Consider the following 20,885-nt stretch of genomic DNA (forward strand, 5'->3'; position numbering starts at 1 on the left):
TCCTAAAATGGAGTCAGAACAGACGGTGTTTACTCTCCCGTTTAGCCAAGAGGTCCCCTCGGTTCTACTGTTTACCATACTGCTGGCCAGGCCCAGGGACCGATTGCCTCCAGCCCTGGCCCTGTCCCTCATGGCAGAGGCCTGGCATTGGAATGGGAGTTGACAGAATGGTCTGTCTGGAAGCAAAAGACACGTTCTGTTTCTGTTTGTCACTTTTTAGCTTGGCAAACACAGAGATACGAGTCAGATTGGAGTTGCCGTGACTACCCAAAAAGAAGTAGGAGTAGAAGGCCGTCCACGAAAGCTTGCCGTCACACTCTGTTCTGAGCTGTCCTGATTGACATCATGTAGGCCATGTTCAATACAATGAGTAAAGAAAGTGTCCATGATAGGATGCTTGTGATAAGGCCATGGTCTAGAGAAGGGTTTGTTAGCCAATCAAATTGGGATTCCGCTGAAAAATAGGACCATCCACAGGGTATGTGATCTATCAGTTGTGGTTGCCACATGTGGCCACATCCATCCACACATTTGAGCAGGAGGGGGAAATGGGATGGAGTGGTCAGTGGAGTGTTCAGTTGGACCGGCAGAGAGAAACACACACACACACACACACACAGCAAAGTGAAAAACCCACACTCTCCCTTATCTCTCCTTTTGTCATCATTGTCGATGACAGAGTCACAGAACGCAGAAAGCCACGGGAATACGGATCGCCCGGCTCTGCTTGACAACTAGACTCCTAGGAAAAAACATACCTGTCATGTATGATTTGACATGCACTAACCACTTACTGACATCACTGTACATGCTGCTCCAAGTGTATTGCTGTTTCTATTGTAGTGTAGAAAGCATGGCCACAGTTTCTATGCTGGTCACGTACAGTCATGCAACAGTGAAAGGACTTTGTCCTTAAGACATGCCAATCATCTTGAATGGAGAAATGTGAAATGGTGAAATGAAAATGACTGCTAATGTCGTAAAAGCACATTATGTTGTCAGATGTCAATGATACAGATGTAGGATCTTAATTTGAGTCCGTTTGCTACAGCAGGGAAATAATCCTACAGCAACAGGAAATGTGAATTATTATGTGGATTTATAATTCATGGACATTTTTGGTAGTCTGACATTTTGGTAACACTTCACTTGACACCCAGCGTCATAACATGTTGTCACATGGTCATAACCATATGATAATATGTCATAACAGCTGACATTACTTGTCATAACACTGTCATGACACATACTGTATATTTAGACCTGTTGTGACATGTATTGCATTATATGACTGTTTAGGACACCTACATGATGTGTCAAAACCCACAAAACCTACAACACAAGGCAAAAACATTCCATTACACCATAGTTTGTTGTAGAACATTTTCTGAAATGTAATATTGAATTATCAGTGTAATTGCGTACAAATTGATGTCGGACATGCGCCTACCACAATGCTCTGTTGCTGATGAGTGGGATAAATGCAGGAGCAGGACAAGACACCCTCCTTTTGACTGATGACTTTTCGCAGTCCAAGTAAAGCGACACAGGAGAAAGTTATTCAAAATATGATGGGAAAAAAACATGACTGAATTTTTTTTATTACAACAGCGACAAAGGACTTAAGAAACAAACTTTCAAACGAAAGGAAACTTCTAGACAAAACACATTTGAAGAACTACAAGTTTTACATTTCCTGCATTGTGGGAAAGTTTTCCTGCAACAGCTGATCAAATTAAGATCCCACATCTGTAGGTTAGCATGTATTTTGTTTTGAGGGGAAAAACAGATCATTTATCAAGAATGGGAATTAGATTAAGATATATGAATGCCTCCAGGGCTACAAGGCTGTGCAAGGATCTATTCTATTACATCATGTATAAGGCCATCGTGGCATGGGTTGATGGAACCACAGTTTTAAATATTCATGGAGGCGTTTAAGTGAAGAGCCATGTTTCTCAAAGACATTGAATAATCCCTGTGTATGTGTTTCTATGCTTACATGTTTTAAACTACTTTGAAGCTATATCATATTTCCTAATGCTATTTTCCTCTGTCTAGGTCCTCCTGTGAACGTATCATGCAACATATTCATCAACAGCTTTGGCTCCATAGCTGAGACTACAATGGTACGTATATATTCATGCATTCATATAAATACATTTACTGCCTTCATTCCTGTCAATGTCAAACACATATATTTGAAAGCCAATGAATTCCAAAGGGTAGCATTGCCAAACGTTGACAAACAACGTGACAGGGTGGGGGTAGTGTGTGTGTAACATGGGGTAGTGTGTGTTTCGCGTGCCAGCGTGTTACCAGCTCACTTTGTCTCACACACAAACACACACACACACACACACTGATAATGTGGGCGAGGAAACATCATAACGCAGCGTGTTTCCCGGGCCAAGCATCTCTCAGACCTCTTCTCCACTCTCTCCTGGGGAGAATCTCTTAAGTAAGAATCCATTTCCCTTCCCTTCCTCTCCCACTGAATGGATGAATTGAACAAGCACCATTAAGCTATTACTGAGGGTACTTTACTGAAACAATAAACATCCCCCTGAATAAGATATTGTTTTATAAGAGGGTGTTTACTATTTGAATGAGATCATGAACGTGCCTGATGGAAAGGTTGTTCCTTAAAGAGGAAGGTGTTATTTTAACATGCGTCTGTGACGTGGATCAGAGATGAAGTTGATGGGTTTGGATGGGGAATGGAGTTAAAGGACTAGACGATGGCTCCCCTGGAGCAAGGCTTTGAATGACTACTGAAAGGCACAGACACAATGGCATAGGCACGCATGCACACACTCTCACACACACACCACACGCATGCACACACTCTCTCACACACACCACACACAGTGGATGTGAAGAGGGGACATCTGTGTCAGTCTGCCAGCGTTAACTTTGCACTTGTCACTCACTCACTCACTCACTCACTCACTCACTCACTCACTCACTCACACACACACACACACACACACACACACACACACACACACACAAAGCTCTGTCGCCTGCCACCCCGTCCCGATCTGAATAAGTCATAGCCTCAGGGAGCTGACAAACAGGCTTACAAGTCATTACCAGTGATGAGACAAGCAGAACACACCACTGCGAGGCTTCCTGCTTTATAGATACCCAAACAGCAGGCACCTCACAAATCATTCAGCAATTACAGAACTACCTTAGGAACCACAGACCCAGTGGTGGTTGTAGAAGTAGAGATCTCTCTATCTTTCCCTCTAGATGAAATAATCAATACACCCAAATGGAATGTGGTCAGTGAAGCTGGACGTAAAGATGATTTAAAAGAAGCTGGACGTAAAGATGATTTAAAAGAAGCTGGACGTAAAGATGATTTAAAAGAAGCTGGACGTAAAGATGATTTAAAAGAAGCTGGACGTAAAGATGATTTAAAAGAAGCTGGACGTAAGGATGATTTAAAAGAAGCTGGACGTAAAGATGATTTAAAAGAAGCTGGACGTAAAGATGATTTAAAATAAGCTGGACGTAAAGATGATTTAAAAGAAGCTGGACGTAAAGATGATTTAAAAGAAGCTGGACGTAAAGATGATTTAAAAGAAGCTGGACGTAAAGATGATTTAAAAGAAGCTGGACGTAAAGATGATTTAAAAGAAGCTGGACGTAAAGATGAAAGATAAATTGGCTTGAAGTGGTTCTTGGGCTCTGGGACGTTTCTTATGAGTCGATGTAGATGGAAATGTTTTTACTACGACCGATAAAGGAATAGAATTGTCTCACTGGCTTTGACTCTGTTTTGCAAGTCTATAATGAGAAGTGACATGCATATGAGTGATTTAGTTTTTATAATGTGGTGTTTGTATGAGTACCCCTTCATGGGGTGTACAAAGGTGCCAAATGATGATGAAGTCATCTGAAGCTAGGTGAGAAAACAGAAGTGAACACAAATCCTTCCATTTCTTAGCATTAGGCATCATTTGGGATTAATGGAGTGATGTGATAAGGCTGATGGTGAACGAGGACGATGTGGAGGTCTCCAATATATTTGAAGAGGGATAGCATGGAACTGCAAGAGATGGAAAGAGTGAGAAAATGGAGGGACTTCAGAGTCCAGTGTGGCTGTGGGGGTAAAGGGGATGTGCAGTGAAGGACAGAGGGGCCATGCTGGAGAGAAAGGAAAACAATTGAGAGAGAAAAAGACAGGAGAGGAGGATCATTCTCCTCCGTATGTCACCGCTGGTTTAGAGAGGCTCAGGGGCAGCAGCAGCCCTACTCCCACCATCACCATCTGTCCTCCTCCACACACAGGGAGATGATGTAACATTGGTCGGAGGAGGAGGAGGGAGGGAGGGAGGGAGGGAGGGAGGGAGGGAGGGAGAATTTACTGAAGAGCACTAAGGCCTGACCCGCAAGGCGTTGCTCAGGGCCATCACAGGGAAAAGGTTTCATTCAGAGACAGACCGAGAGTGGGTGGGTTAAGTCTGTTTGAGCTACAGGGAGAGAGTGGATTGGAGAATTCTGTTAGAGACTTACAAGGGAGACATACAAAGATTTGATGCATTCCTTTCTGGGTCTGATATGATTAGATTTGAAAAGGACTCTGACTCTGATTCCTTCGCAGCAAGCAGCAGACCAGACGACAAGCCTTTCTGACTGTGACATAACTTCTGATAGCACAGTGCTGCTTTGACATGGGGATTGAACTGCTGTCAGTGATGGATGGAAACATTGTGTCATAGAGTACAAAGGGGGAGGCTACACACTGCCACGTCTTATTTACTATGGCATGTGTGTGTGTGTGTGTGTGTGTGTGTGGTGTGTGTGTCCATCCTCTCCCCTCTCATCTCAACCAACGACGGTTGGTTTGACAGATCAGATCTGAGATTAAAGGTCAGTGGTCAATCCTATAGTACCAAGCTATAGTGACCACATTAAAGACGGTGGCTGTGTTCATGTTGGACCACTGCATCATTCTAGGTAACATAATTCAAAAAATACCCATCAAAAGCCATCAGTTCAAGCTAGAGATATCAGTTTCTTTGCATGGGCTGCGTCTCAATCCTCCGCATCCACTTATGTCGGCCTTCCGCATCTGTGTCCATGTGGCACTGGAGGAGACAAGCCCTCTTGCCGCGCCTTTCCGGTGCCTTTCCTGTTGGAAGGCTAATGGAGCCCAGCTGAGGGTAGTAAGTCAATCAAGTGTGTGATTGGCTGGACAATCAGCCCCAACTGTTTATTAGGCTGCTGCTGTTGCTCCCATTTGAGGAGGGGGCAAGGAGAGGACAGCAGACATGTTGGGGCTGAAAGGCTCAGTTTAAGATTGCCTTTGTTATTTGTAAGCATTTCTGTTGGTCAATTATGGAATAAAACCTAGTTTTACTCTGCCTCACTGAGCCTCTCCCCAGACTTTGTCACAGTCCTAAAAAAACATCAATATTTCCTGAGCTGTCTTATCTTCTAGATATACTGTAGGACAGTCACCCCAAAACCTTATTCCTTATGTTTTATTTTCCCTTTGTTTTGCCATTTCTGAATGTGTTACTCAATGTATTTCTGTGGGCTATAGTAGTAAAGGAAATAGTAGAACCCCCCCCCCCCCCCCTCCAAAGGCTTAGACTTTTAGAGGTTATTAGGAGCGTTTACCATGCAGCAACCACATGGACAAAACACACACTGAGGGTACAAACATTAAGGACACCTACTCTTTCCATCAAGTAGACTGACCAGGTGAATACAGATTAAAGCTATTGATCCTTTATTGATGTCACTTGTTAAATCCACCAATCAGTATAGAGGAAGGGGAGGAGACGGGTTAAAGAAGGATTTAAAAAAAAAGTTGAGACATGGATTGTGTATGTGTGCCATTCAGAGGGTGAATGGGCAAGACAAAATATTGAAATGTCTTTGAACGGGGTATGGTAGTAGGTGCCAGTAGCGGTTTGAGTGTGTCAGGAATTGCAACGCTGCTGAGTTTTTTCACACTCAACAGTTTCCTGTGTGTATCAGGAATGGTCCACCACCCAAAGGACATCCAGCCAACTTGACACAACTGTGGGAAGCATTGGAGTCAACATGGGCCAGCATCCCTGTGGAACGCTTTTGACACCTTGTAGAGTCAATGCCTCAACGTATTGAGGCTGTTCTGAGGGCAAAATTCAATTATAGGAAGCCATTCCTAATGTTTTGTACACTCAGTGTATATGATGTCATGCTACATAAGTCGAGGCTTGCATCATCAGTTGAGTTCTGGAATCGACCACTTCTAGCAACATGTGCCCTAGCTTACAACCATGAAAGTATGGTTGTCTTGTTTGTTATGATAGGGCACACGTTTTCCCTGACCGTGTGACCTGACCTGGAAAAACTCCTGGCCCTAGTTAGAATTGATTTGCTCTTTGACTTCTTTCCTTAAGTTAAGTGTTGTTAATTCAGGTCAGCAGTTCAATCTGTGAGTGCTGTGCCTTCCAGTCAGTCATCAAGGTCAGTGATGCAGTGACATAGGAGGCTTCCCAGGAGAGAGTTCCACTGTGTCTGGTGGTTCCACTGTGTCTGGTGGTTCCACTGTGTCTGGTGGTTCCACTGTGTCCGGTGCTTCTTCCTGCTTATTCCACAGATTACCCGTGCTCCACTAAACCAGTATGTGCTGCTGTGCCCACAGCCATGAGCCGTGGTCCTCACTGGGACACATACATGGAAAGGCGCTCACAACGATAGCAGAGGTATGTAGGGAGTTGTGGTTGAGGGGGTATTGGGTACCATGTTGAGATCTAAGTGTGTGTGTCCTCTGAGATCCGCCTGACCTATGAGTAACATTTAGGGCTGTGAGTTATGTAAGCAACATTCTTGACAGGAGGATGACTAATTATCTAGAGTGTTTTTTTCCTTCTAGTTTTGCCCTTGTTTATTAAAGCGGCGGGAGTGGTATGGTACATGGTCACATGGTAGACTAGAGGGACATGGTCACATGGTAGACTAGAGGGACATGGTCACATGGTAGACTAGAGGGACATGGTCACATGGTAGACTAGAGGGACATGGTCACATGGTAGACTAGAGGGACATGATCACATGGTAGACTAGAGGGACATGGTCACATGGTAGACTAGAGGGACATGGTCACATGGTAGACTAGAGGGACATGGTCACATGGTAGACTAGAGGGACATAGTCACATGGTAGACTAGAGGGACATGGTCACATGGTAGACTAGAGGGACATGGTCACATGGTAGACTAGAGGGACATGGTCACATGGTAGACTAGAGGGACATGGTCACATGGTAGACTAGAGGGACATGGTCACATGGTAGACTAGAGGACATGGTCACATGGTAGACTAGAGGGACATGGTCACATGGTAGACTAGAGGGACATGGTCACATGGTAGACTAGAGGGACATGGTCACATGGTAGACTAGAGGGACATGGTCACATGGTAGACTAGAGGGACATGGTCACATGGTAGACTAGAGGGACATGGTCACATGGTAGACTAGAGGGACATGGTCACATGGTAGACTAGAGGGACATGGTCACATGGTAGACTAGAGGGACATAGTCACATGGTAGACTAGAGGGACATGGTCACATGGTAGACTAGAGGGACATGGTCACATGGTAGACTAGAGGGACATGGTCACATGGTAGACTAGAGGGACATGGTCACATGGTAGACTAGAGGGACAGGGTCACATGGTAGACTAGAGGGACATGGTCACATGGTAGACTAGAGGGACATGGTCACATGGTAGACTAGAGTGACCTCAAGGGGCCTGTATAGAATACAGTATGTTTACCATAGGACCTCAAGGGGCCTGTATACAATACAGTATGTTTACCATAGGACCTCAAGGGGCTCGTATAGAATGCAGTATGTGTACCATAGGACCTCAAGGGGCCCATATAGACTACAGTATGTTTACCATAGGATCTCAAGGGGCTCGTATAGAATACAGTATGTTTACCATAGGACATCAAGGGGCCCATATAGACTACAGTATGTGTACCATAGGACCTCAAGGGGCCCGTATAGAATACAGTATGTTTACCATAGGACCTCAAGGGGCTCGTATAGAATACAGTATGTTTACCATAGGACATCAAGGGGCCCATATAGACTACAGTATGTGTACCATAGGACCTCAAGGGGCCCGTATAGAATACAGTATGTGTACCATAGGACCTCAAGGGGCTCGTATAGAATACAGTATGTGTACCATTGGACCTCAAGAGGCCCCTATAGAATACAGTATGTGTACCATAGGACCTCAAGGGGCCCATATAGAGTACAGTATGTGTACCATAGGACCTCAAGGGGCCTGTATAGAATACAGTATGTGTACCATTGGACCTCAAGAGGCCCCTATAGAATACTGTATGTGTACCATAGGACCTCAAGGGGCCCGTATAGAATACAGTATGTGTACCATTGGACCTCAAGAGGCCCCTATAGAATACAGTATGTGTACCATAGGACCTCAAGGGGCCCATATAGAGTACAGTATGTGTACCATAGGACCTCAAGGGACTCGTATAGAATACAGTATGTGTACCATAGGGCCTCAGAGTACCCATATAGACTACAGTATGTTTACCATAGGACCTCAAGGGGCCCGTATAGAATACAGTATGTGTACCATTGGACCTCAAGGGGCCCATATAGACTACAGTATGTGTACCATAGGACCTCAAGGGGCCCATATAGAATACAGTATGTGTACCATAGGACCTCAAGAGGCCCCTATAGAATACAGTATGTGTACCATAGGACCTCAAGGGGCCCGTATAGAATACAGTATGTGTACCATAGGACCTCAAGGGGCCCATATAGAGTACAGTATGTGTACCATAGGGGCCCATATAGACCTCAAGGGGCCTGTATAGAATACAGTATGTGTACCATAGGACCTCAAGTCAAGGGGCCCATATAGACTACAGTATGTGTACCATTGGACCTCAAGGGGCCTGTATAGAATACTGTATGTGTACCATAGGACCTCAAGGGGCCCATATAGACTACAGTATGTGTACCATAGGACCTCAAGGGGCCCATATAGACTACAGTATGTGTACCATAGGACCTCAAGGGGCCCATATAGACTACAGTATGTGTACCATTGGACCTCAAGGGGCCCGTATAGAATACTGTATGTGTACCATAGGACCTCAAGGGGCCTGTATAGAATACTGTATGTGTACCATAGGACCTGAAGGGGCCCATATAGACTACAGTATGTGTACCATAGGACCTCAAGGGGCCTGTATAGAATACTGTATGTGTACCATAGGATCTCAAGGGGCCTGTATAGACTACAGTATGTGTACCATAGGACCTCAAGGGGCCCGTATAGAATACAGTATGTGTACCATAGGGCCTCAGAGTACCCGTATAGACTACAGTATGTTTACCATAGGACCTCAAGGGGCCCATATAGAATACAGTATGTGTACCATTGGACCTCAAGAGGCCCCTATAGAATACAGTATGTTTACCATAGGACCTCAAGGGGCCCATATAGAATACTGTATGTGTACCATTGGACCTCAAGAGGCCCCTATAGAATACAGTATGTGTACCATTGGACCTCAAGAGGCCCCTATAGAATACAGTATGTGTACCATAGGACCTCAAGAGGCCCGTATAGACTACAGTATGTTTACCATAGGACCTCAAGGGGCTCGTATAGAATACAGTATGTTTACCATAGGACCTCAAGGGGCCCGTATAGAATACTGTATGTGTACCATAGGACCTCAAGAGGCCCGTATAGACTACAGTATGTTTACCATAGGACCTCAAGGGGCCTGTATAGAATACAGTATGTTTACCATAGGACCTCAAGGGGCCTGTATAGAATACAGTATGTGTACCATTGGACCTCAAGAGGCCCCTATAGAATACTGTATGTGTACCATAGGACCTCAAGGGGCCCATATAGACTACAGTATGTGTACCATTGGACCTCAAGGGGCCTGTATAGAATAATGTATGTGTACCATAGGACCTCAAGGGGCCTGTATAGAATACAGTATGTGTACCATAGGACCTCAAGGGGCCTGTATAGAATACAGTATGTGTACCATTGGACCTCAAGAGGCCCCTATAGAATACAGTATGTTTACCATAGGACCTCAAGGGGCCCGTATAGAATACAGTATGTGTACCATAGGACCTCAAGGGGCCCATATAGACTACAGTATGTGTACCATAGGACCTCAAGGGGCCCATATAGACTACAGTATGTGTACCATAGGACCTCAAGGGGCCCATATAGACTACAGTATGTGTACCATAGGACCTCAAGGGGCCCATATAGACTACAGTATGTGTACCATTGGACCTCAAGGGGCCTGTATAGAATACTGTATGTGTACCATAGGACCTCAAAGGGCCCATATAGACTACAGTATGTGTACCATAGGACCTCAAGGGGCCCATATAGACTACACTATGTGTACCATAGGACCTCAAGGGGCCCATATAGACTACAGTATGTGTACCATTGGACCTCAAGGGGCCCGTATAGAATACTGTATGTGTACCATAGGACCTCAAGGGGCCTGTATAGAATACTGTATGTGTACCATAGGACCTCAAGGGGCCCATATAGACTACAGTATGTGTACCATAGGACCTCAAGGGGCCCATATAGACTACAGTATGTTTACCATAGGACCTCAAGGGGCCTGTATAGAATACTGTCTGTGTACCATAGGATCTCAAGGGGCCTGTATAGACTACAGTATGTGTACCATAGGACCTCAAGGGGCCCGTATAGAATACAGTATGTGTACCATAGGGCCTCAGAGTACCCGTATAGACTACAGTATTTTTACCATAGGACCTCAAGGGGCCCGTATAGAATACAGTATGTGTACCATTGGACCTCAAGAGGCCCCTATAGAATACAGTATGTTTACCATAGGACCTCAAGGGGCCTGTATAGAATACAGTATGTTTACCATAGGACCTCAAGGGGCCTGTATAGAATACAGTATGTGTACCATAGGACCTCAAGGGGCCTGTATAGAATACAGTATGTGTACCATTGGACCTCAAGAGGCCCCTATAGAATACAGTATGTGTACCATAGGACCTCAAGGGGCCCATATAGAGTACAGTATGTGTACCATAGGACCTCAAGGGGCCCGTATAGAATACAGTATGTGTACCATTGGACCTCAAGAGGCCCCTATAGAATACAGTATGTGTACCATAGGACCTCAAGGGGCCCATATAGAGTACAGTATGTGTACCATAGGACCTCAAGGGACTCGTATAGAATACAGTATGTGTACCATAGGGCCTCAGAGTACCCGTATAGACTACAGTATGTTTACCATAGGACCTCAAGGGGCCCGTATAGAATACAGTATGTGTACCATTGGACCTCAAGAGGCCCCTATAGAATACAGTATGTGTACCATAGGACCTCAAGGGGCCCATATAGACTACAGTATGTGTACCATAGGACCTCAAGGGGCCCGTATAGACTACAGTATGTGTACCATAGGACCTCAAGGGGCCCATATAGACTACAGTATGTTTACCATAGGACCTCAAGGGGCTCGTATAGAATACAGTATGTTTACCATAGGACCTCAAGGGGCCTGTATAGACTACAGTATGTGTACCATAGGACCTCAAGGGGCCTGTATAGACTACAGTATGTTTACCATAGGACCTCAATTTGCCTGTATAGACTACAGTATGTGTACCATAGGACCTCAAGGTGCCTGTATAGACTACAGTATGTGTAACATAGGACCTCAAAGGGCCCATATAGACTACAGTATGTGTACCATAGGACCTCAAGGGGCCCATATAGACTACAGTATGTGTACCATAGGACCTCAAGGGGCCCATATAGACTACAGTATGTGTACCATTGGACCTCAAGGGGCCCGTATAGAATACTGTATGTGTACCATAGGACCTCAAGGGGCCTGTATAGAATACTGTATGTGTACCATAGGACCTCAAGGGGCCCATATAGACTACAGTATGTGTACCATAGGACCTCAAGGGGCCCATATAGACTACAGTATGTTTACCATAGGACCTCAAGGGGCCTGTATAGAATACTGTCTGTGTACCATAGGATCTCAAGGGGCCTGTATAGACTACAGTATGTGTACCATAGGACCTCAAGGGGCCCGTATAGAATACAGTATGTGTACCATAGGGCCTCAGAGTACCCGTATAGACTACAGTATTTTTACCATAGGACCTCAAGGGGCCCGTATAGAATACAGTATGTGTACCATTGGACCTCAAGAGGCCCCTATAGAATACAGTATGTTTACCATAGGACCTCAAGGGGCCTGTATAGAATACAGTATGTTTACCATAGGACCTCAAGGGGCCTGTATAGAATACAGTATGTGTACCATAGGACCTCAAGGGGCCTGTATAGAATACAGTATGTGTACCATTGGACCTCAAGAGGCCCCTATAGAATACAGTATGTGTACCATAGGACCTCAAGGGGCCCATATAGAGTACAGTATGTGTACCATAGGACCTCAAGGGGCCCATATAGAGTACAGTATGTGTACCATTGGACCTCAAGAGGCCCCTATAGAATACTGTATGTGTACCATAGGACCTCAAGGGGCCCGTATAGAATACAGTATGTGTACCATTGGACCTCAAGAGGCCCCTATAGAATACAGTATGTGTACCATAGGACCTCAAGGGGCCCATATAGAGTACAGTATGTGTACCATAGGACCTCAAGGGACTCGTATAGAATACAGTATGTGTACCATAGGGCCTCAGAGTACCCGTATAGACTACAGTATGTTTACCATAGGACCTCAAGGGGCCCGTATAGAATACAGTATGTGTACCATTGGACCTCAAGAGGCCCCTATAGAATACAGTATGTGTACCATAGGACCTCAAGGGGCCCATATAGACTACAGTATGTGTACCATAGGACCTCAAGGGGCCCGTATAGACTACAGTATGTGTACCATAGGACCTCAAGGGGCCCATATAGACTACAGTATGTTTACCATAGGACCTCAAGGGGCTCGTATAGAATACAGTATGTTTACCATAGGACCTCAAGGGGCCTGTATAGACTACAGTATGTGTACCATAGGACCTCAAGGGGCCTGTATAGACTACAGTATGTTTACCATAGGACCTATAGACTACAGTATGTGTACCATAGGACCTCAAGGGGCCTGTATAGACTACAGTATGTTTACCATAGGACCTCAATTTGCCTGTATAGACTACAGTATGTGTACCATAGGACCTCAAGGTGCCTGTATAGACTACAGTATGTGTACCATAGGACCTCAATGGGCCCATATAGACAAGAGTATGTGTACCATTGGACCTCAAGGGGCCCATATAGACAAGAGTATGTCCGCCATCACAGATTAGAGAAAAAAGGATGTTTTGAATAAGCGACGAAATCGCACAGCTTTTCGCAAGCACCAGTGTCAGTTCAATGAAAAGTGAACTCCCAAATGTGAGGTGTGTTACCCTGTTCAGTCTGTCTGTGTCAGAAAGCGGGACAGAGCAGGCTCAGTGTCATTATTCATGATCAGCTGCTGAACGAATACACATTGTGGAACTACCGTTAGCAACTGGGATCAGCTCTCCCTAGTCGAGTCCTAACGTTAACCATTATGAAAACGAATAACGAAAACAAACACCGTCATGCCTAATCAAACCTATCCCAATTTTCCCAGCTGTCATTCTCAGTGGTCTGTCTGTCTTTTCAGCTCTGAACGAGCTCAAGTGAATAGATATTGTCATTCCCGTTAAAGTGATGAGTGCTAATGGTAATAGTGCAGCATATGTTTGATAGCAGGAGAGCTGCTGTGCTGACGTTGTCTCCGAACAGCAGATGCCTTCAGATGGGATATGCTAGTCCTTTTCTCTCCACTGCACTTTATGTAACATCGACTCTAAATGTTCATGTAAAATCTAATAAAAGCAAATCAAAAAATGTCTTGCGTTTTCACCCGGCTGAGGTAGACAAGATATGTAATTACAGCTTGGTATTTGCTCAGCAACACTGGTAATTTTTATATATCATCTAGTTGAAAGTAAACAAAGGCTGAAACAGATGTTTATTGTTGGAGCATTCATTAAAACATGTTTAACCTGAAGTGCCTTTAGGGCATGTCAATTTTGACAGGGCTTTTTCCCCTATGGAACATCAAATCTGTGCAGTACTATACATGAATTCAACTGGACAGGGCATGGGCCGTACACTGCAACATGGACTATGGGGAATCGGACGTAGAGATGTAAGGGACATTTTTAAGAAGCAAATCCCTATAAAGCATCAGCTTTATTAGAAAGCCCCGGTGGCGTGTGGCTAAGTGACCGTGACGACAGCACAGAGAACAGGGAAAGGAACTGAAAGAATAGGGGAGTTGATCCCGGAAGCACCAGAGGCATCCGACGCATCTGCGCCCCGGGTCCCCACCATATGGGGACTTCATGGTCCTCTCTGCCTTGGTTCATTGATGTCAGCACTCTGAACATCAGCAGGAACCACCAGGACCTTAGAGGGGAGGATACAGTACTGACTTTGGGTCCCCAAAGTGTCACCACCATATGCGGACTTCGCGCCCCTGTAGGTGCCCCTATGCCTGGTTCAGTGGTGCCTGCTCCATGAGAATCAGCTGGGACCACGAGGACCCTAAACTCAGACCTCTGGGGGAATGTGACGAATGCAGAGGGGCAGGACACAGTACTGTAGCTCAGTGTACCATGTTAAAACCCTGCAGTCAACTGCAAATCACAACCTGTCACTAATTCCCTACTCCTCTTGCTCCCTCTCCCCTCTCCCTCGCTCCCTCTCCCTTCCTCCCTCTCCCCTCTCCCTCGCCCTCCCTCCCTCTCCCCTCTCCCTCCCTCCATCCACTAGGACTACAGAGTGAACATCTTCCTCCGTCAAAAGTGGAACGACCCCAGGTTAGCGTACACAGAGTACCCTGACGGTTCTCTGGACCTGGACCCCTCTATGTTGGACTCTATCTGGAAACCTGACTTGTTCTTTGCCAACGAGAAAGGGGCCCATTTCCACGAAGTCACCACAGACAACAAGCTGTTAAGAATATTCAAGAATGGCAACGTCCTCTATTCTATACGGTGAGTGTGTACAGTATGGATCCCACTAACACCCTTTTCACATTATAATACCTAACTTAACCAAACTGGGCTCAGATAATTCCATCAACTATGGTGGATTCATTACCAGGCTAGCTCAGTACAGCTTGGGTTGGCTCAGCTCAGTTCGGCTCAGTAGTGTGAAAAACCCTAAAGAGGTGTGGGTCTAAGCATCATCAAATGACCATCTTACAATGATACATCAATCACATAATCAGACTATAGGCCCGAGTCTTATCCCAACTCGAAACATTCAATCCACGACACTCTTCAGAATAAAAGGTGCTATCTAGAATCTAAAAGGGTTCATCGGCTCTCCCCATAGGAGAACCCTTTGAACAATTTGTTGGGGTTCCAGGTAAAACCCTGTTGGTTCCATGTAGAACCCTATTGAGTTCTATGTAGAACATGGAACCCAAAAGAGTGCTACCTGGAACCTGGAACTAAAAAGGGTTCTCCTATGAGGACAGTTGAAGAACTCTTTTGGAACCCTTTTTTTTTGCCACACCCTCAATTAAGCTGGGACACTTCTCATCTTCTGTCAGTAAACATAAAGACAGAACGGGGGTGTCACAATGTTGTGTAAATCTCAAGGTGGAGCGGTGAATTGTTAAAAGCCTTGAGTCGACGGCATCAGTCGGGTTGAGTTATGGAGTTGTGTAGTGGCGGGCCGTAGAAAAGCTGTGATGGAAGGCTGAGAGGATATGACACGACGGAGCGGAGGGATCCCATCGGCCATAGAGTCCGTCCGCAGCCTGGCGCCTCCGGGGTGGAGGACGTAATTAATGTCCAATTTGCAACCGTCAGCCTTCTTCGTTTTGTCTCTATCCTTTTGCTAATTCTTCCATTCCCTCTCCTCCAACTGGATGCCTCTCTCTCCATCCTTCTCATCTCTCTGCCTCTCTCTTTCTCTCCTCTCTCTTCTTTTTCCTCTCTCTCTTTCTTTTTCTCTCTCTCTCTCTCTCTCTTTCTCTCTCTCCTCACCAGGGATTTGCAGCACTACTGGTTCAACACTGAGCCAAGTTTACTTGACACTTGACAGGATTTGTCCAGACATGATACATGTGAATGTACACTTAGGAAAAAAAGGGTTCCAAAACGGTTCTTCGGCTGCCCCCATAGGAAAGCCTTTTTGGTTCCAAGGAGAACTATTATGGGTTCCATGTTGAACCCTCTGTGTAAAGGGTTCTACATGTAACCCGAATGGGTTCTACTTGGAACCAAAATGGTTCTACCTGGAACCAAAAAGGGTTCTTCGAAGGGTTCTTCTATGTGGACAGCTGAAGAACCATTTTAGATATCACCTTTTTTCCCTAAGAGTGTAGGTTAGGCTGGACAATGTTGAATTACTGTTTAATGGATGCCCCGCCTCACTTTTCTCAACACCCCAATTAAAAAAACAACAACTAATAATCAGATGTGTTATTTTTTGGCCAATATATGCTCTGTTTATAATGCACTGTACGCTCTTTTTTGAGGCTTTCCCAAGAGACCAAACCGACTCAGATCACTCGCTCAGATCATGTTCGAGCCTCAGATTGGACAGTGAAACACACACGCTGGCACCTGAAGTCGACGTGCAGATGTTTAATTTCTCTCTCACGCCTTCAAGGCTGAAGTCAGCGCAAATTCCTAATATTTATGTGTCCAGGTTAAACGTGGGACGTCCCTCATTATAAACAAACATTCGGTTAAATTCATGGTTATTGCATCGGAGATCAGGGCATTCATCAGCAAAGACGCAGTGCAAGCTGATAGTATTTTAGACAGCCAAATTGAAGTCAAAATGATTGATGAAATCAAAGTGTGTCAGCTGAATGGCGATTTATAACTTACTACTGGTAGTACCGGTAAAATGTAAGTACCGATAACACCACGACGGAATGCGTTTGAAGTGATGATGCGCGGTCAAGAACAGCTAGCACGCCGAGCAAAGTGCTTCGCCAGTGGCACGCACACACTTCGTGCAGATCAGCAGGTGGGGGAGATTCGTGGCAGCCAGACGAGACAGTCGAAGGAGGAGGCGGTGAGAAGTTACTGGGCTCGCATTTGGTCACGTTTGATCTATGTAGATTGACGCTTCTAATTGTGCATGTATGTATTTTTTGAATGATGATGAAAGGTTATACTGTATGGCTGGATTGATGTATTTTATCCACTGCTACATTCATTTGGCAGACCTTACTCTATGAGCGGCCTAATCATATGTGTATGACTATTTTGTCAACGCCTCGGCTATAGAGATGCATTCAGGTAATGAACTCATTATTGTGCATCAACATTTGAATTTGATTACAGTTATTTACAGTTAATCATTCTTGAATTTGTTAGGCTATACAATTAAGCAGATGAATGCACTGATAAAACATTCATACATTCATAACTTTATTTTTTTCAATCATATTTGAATATGATAGAATATTGCATTCTATTATACATCCTATGTGAATAATGTTAATTTGTGTATTAATAATGATAATCTGATAAGTCTGAAATGGAATATTTTGCGTATTGTTTATGTCCATATAGCCTAGGACAATGTGGTAAAGTCTTGTAATTCCTTATCGTCCTGAATGATTATTAATTTTTACTTTTTTTTGCTCGCTCGCCTCCCTTTTCTGGGGGGAAAATCCGTTAAACAGTGAATCAATTTTGTCTGGCCTTAGCAGAAAATCTGCTCCTACCTAATGTGATGGGTACCTACATAAAGGAATTCAAAACACATTCAGAACCCATACTTAACACATTCAGAACCCATACTTAACACATTCAGAACCCATACTTAACACATTCATAACCCATACTTAACACATTCAGAACCCATACTTAACACATTCAGAACCCATACTTAACACATTCAGAACCCATACTTAACACATTCATAACCCATACTTAACACATTCAGAACCCATACTTAACACATTCAGAACCCATACTTAACACATTCAGAACCCATACTTAACACATGCATAACCCATACTTAACACATTCAGAACCCATACTTAACACATTCAGAACCCATACTTAACACATTCATAAGGCACGTGATAATGCTGATGAATATGCAAAGTAGTTATGCATGCCTAATGTGTAGCCCCTTTCAAGTCAAACGATACCTATGCCTTATAGTTGGGATGTATACTCAAATGTTTTTATTTTCTATTGTCTGTTTTCCAGATTGACATTAACCCTCTCCTGTCCGATGGACTTGAAGAACTTCCCCATGGACGTACAGACGTGTATCATGCAGCTAGAGAGCTGTGAGTAGGCTATACAATTAAGCAGATGAATGCACTGATAAAACATTTTTTTGTAAGTCGCTCTGGATAAGAGCGTCTGCTAAATGACTTAAATGTAAATGTAAATGAGTACAGCACTATAGTATTACTGTAGTAGTACTGCAGTATTTAGTATGCTATCTACCCATTACAGCCCTGTGACTGCAGTATCCATCGTGGATATTTGGAATAAAATGACAAAAGCCTGTTACGTAAGATGTTCAGATTGAATTTTTCATCTGACGGGCAGTAGGGAGCTTTTTATAGTTCCAATAAATAATGAGGTCACTGGTAAAATAATATGATAAGATTTGTGGTTGAGAGAGCGTGGGCATGGGTTTACCTGGGTAGGATAATAATGCCTTGTCATGCCAGTGTGGGTGGTATGTCCTCTTGTGACTACACAGATGCACGAATGTAGGCTCTCGCTTACACACACACACACACACACACATTCTAACAAACACACACACACACACCGCTGACCTAATACTCTAGGGTCTCTTCCTGCCTGGACTGTCTATATGGCCTTGTGGAATGGACTCATTCAGGCCAGTAGACCAGTCATAATTGGTTATGAAGGCTGTTAGTGGAGGGTTATTAACATATATTTAGATATGCAAAAGTCTGCACTTCTAATAAGGGAGGACATGTATAAGCATATCAAGTGCCGGCTGAATATGTGCATATACGGAGCATTTCAAGACCCAATCACTTCATCCATCAAGACGAGCCGCTTCAGTTTGTGAGTGGGGTTCCTACACAGCAGAAATCAATCCCTGTGGACCATCAATCGCTATGCGTTCCCCATCTCCCTACAGCACACTGCCCTATTAGCACTTACCACATGGAGTAAAGGAAGTGCTCCGTTACCTTGTTAAAGATGTGTGGACTTGAGGAGACACAGCACTGGATGTGTCCGCTGTCCACTAAAAGACGTAGCAAATTGGCAAATACTTACAATACTTAATACTTATTTCCCACCATAATTTGCAAATAAATTCATTAAAAATCCTACAATGTGATTTTCTGGAATTTTTTTTCTCATTTTGTGTCATAGTTGAAGTTTACTTATGATGAAAATTACAGGCCTCTCTCATCTTTTTAAGTGGGAGAACTTGCACAATTGGTGTCTGACTAAATACTTTTTTGCCCCACTGTACATTTGCACAAGGGCCCGAGTGTGTCGCAAAATAATTCATGCCGATTGCTGCTGTGTCGCAGCTGCAGAGGCTTTTAGCCAGGACATCTATGTAGTACTCCCCTCGCTCTCTCGCTCTCTCTAGTCAAAACATGACTGTGATAACGCCAGTCACAAGATAACACTTTACTCCCACAGAGCTAGCAGCAGTGGCGTGGACACATTGTACACACACTGTACCCCACGAAACGAAAGCCTGCTCTGCTCAGCCAGCCGCTGAACGGCTTGGATCAGATAGGCCAAGCACGTTAACCCACAGAAGATCATGTAGAAACACTCCAATCAGCAGGACTCAATGACTTATATTGAAGGAATACAGAGGGAGCACATATGATATAATATGAACGATGTATTAACAGTCTGTATGATGTGCTATAACTTGGCCTGAACTTGAAGTGACTCTATTTTTAATAAGCAAGGTAGTGTGTTGAGAAAAGCGTATAATTTGACTTGGGTATAGGCAGAGGTTGGCATACATGGTCAGATGTGGAAGACACTGCAGTGAGTGGGAAGTGAATCAATGTCTGGTAGCGAGTAGGAAACCCTCCTCTATGTCTCCCTTCATTACCTACAAATTAAATATGTTCAGAGGGGTGGCAGAGGGTGGATTCATTTATATTAATAGTAATGACCATGCTAAATGACCCCCCCACCCCCCTCCCTCGGTCTCCTCTAACTTTCCCGTCTCCTCCCCCCTCTACACCTCTCTAACGTGTGGAAAGAAGTACAAAATGGACACAGAGACGCGATAATTACATGGAGCTACATCATTAATTGTTGTTATACATTTTTACACACCCTGTCCTTTCCAGTGCAGTTGCGGCCCGAGGGGATAGTTACCATGGCGCTGTACTGTTTAATGCTTGGGGAGGTCATTTGTCTTCGTTTTTTACGGCCCCGGGGTTATTTCATTATTTTATGTACCACAGTTGGCGAGGCCCTTCTGGCTGGCTTTAGCCATTTGAAATGTGAGCTCAAATGTGAAAAGGGAATGACGTTGATGGGTCGATGCCCGGTGTCTGGAATGGAGGGAAATAGATAGGCATGGGTTATTTCATGTCATTTATGAAATCTTATCAATTATAATGAATGGTTATGATGGTCGGTCTGTTGGGATACTGTAGCATCTTTAGAGTGCATGGCCAGTATTTAGCCTAATAATGTCATTTATTGGACAGTGTATAGAGCTTTTCCAGATGCTCCAAGTGCTTCACATAGGGGGAAACGCACCTCATCCACCACCTAAGACGTAAACTGGCATTCGAAAATCA

General features: G+C 44.3%; 1 protein-coding gene across 1 annotated transcript in view; it reads left to right on the top strand.

Moving 5' to 3' along the window:
* The window catches only part of glra3 (glycine receptor, alpha 3), a 69,462-nt gene that overhangs the window by 6,771 nt on the left and 41,806 nt on the right, over positions 1-20,885 (top strand). Inside the window, exons 3-5 of the mRNA XM_065024107.1 lie at positions 2,062-2,129; positions 14,894-15,117; positions 18,313-18,395. Of these exons, the coding sequence (XP_064880179.1) occupies positions 2,062-2,129; positions 14,894-15,117; positions 18,313-18,395 (375 nt within the window). The remainder of the gene's footprint in view (positions 1-2,061; positions 2,130-14,893; positions 15,118-18,312; positions 18,396-20,885) is intronic.

The sequence above is a fragment of the Oncorhynchus nerka genome, linkage group LG11, assembly GCF_034236695.1.
Source record: "Oncorhynchus nerka isolate Pitt River linkage group LG11, Oner_Uvic_2.0, whole genome shotgun sequence".
In the NCBI taxonomy this organism is placed as follows: Eukaryota; Metazoa; Chordata; class Actinopteri; order Salmoniformes; family Salmonidae; genus Oncorhynchus; species Oncorhynchus nerka.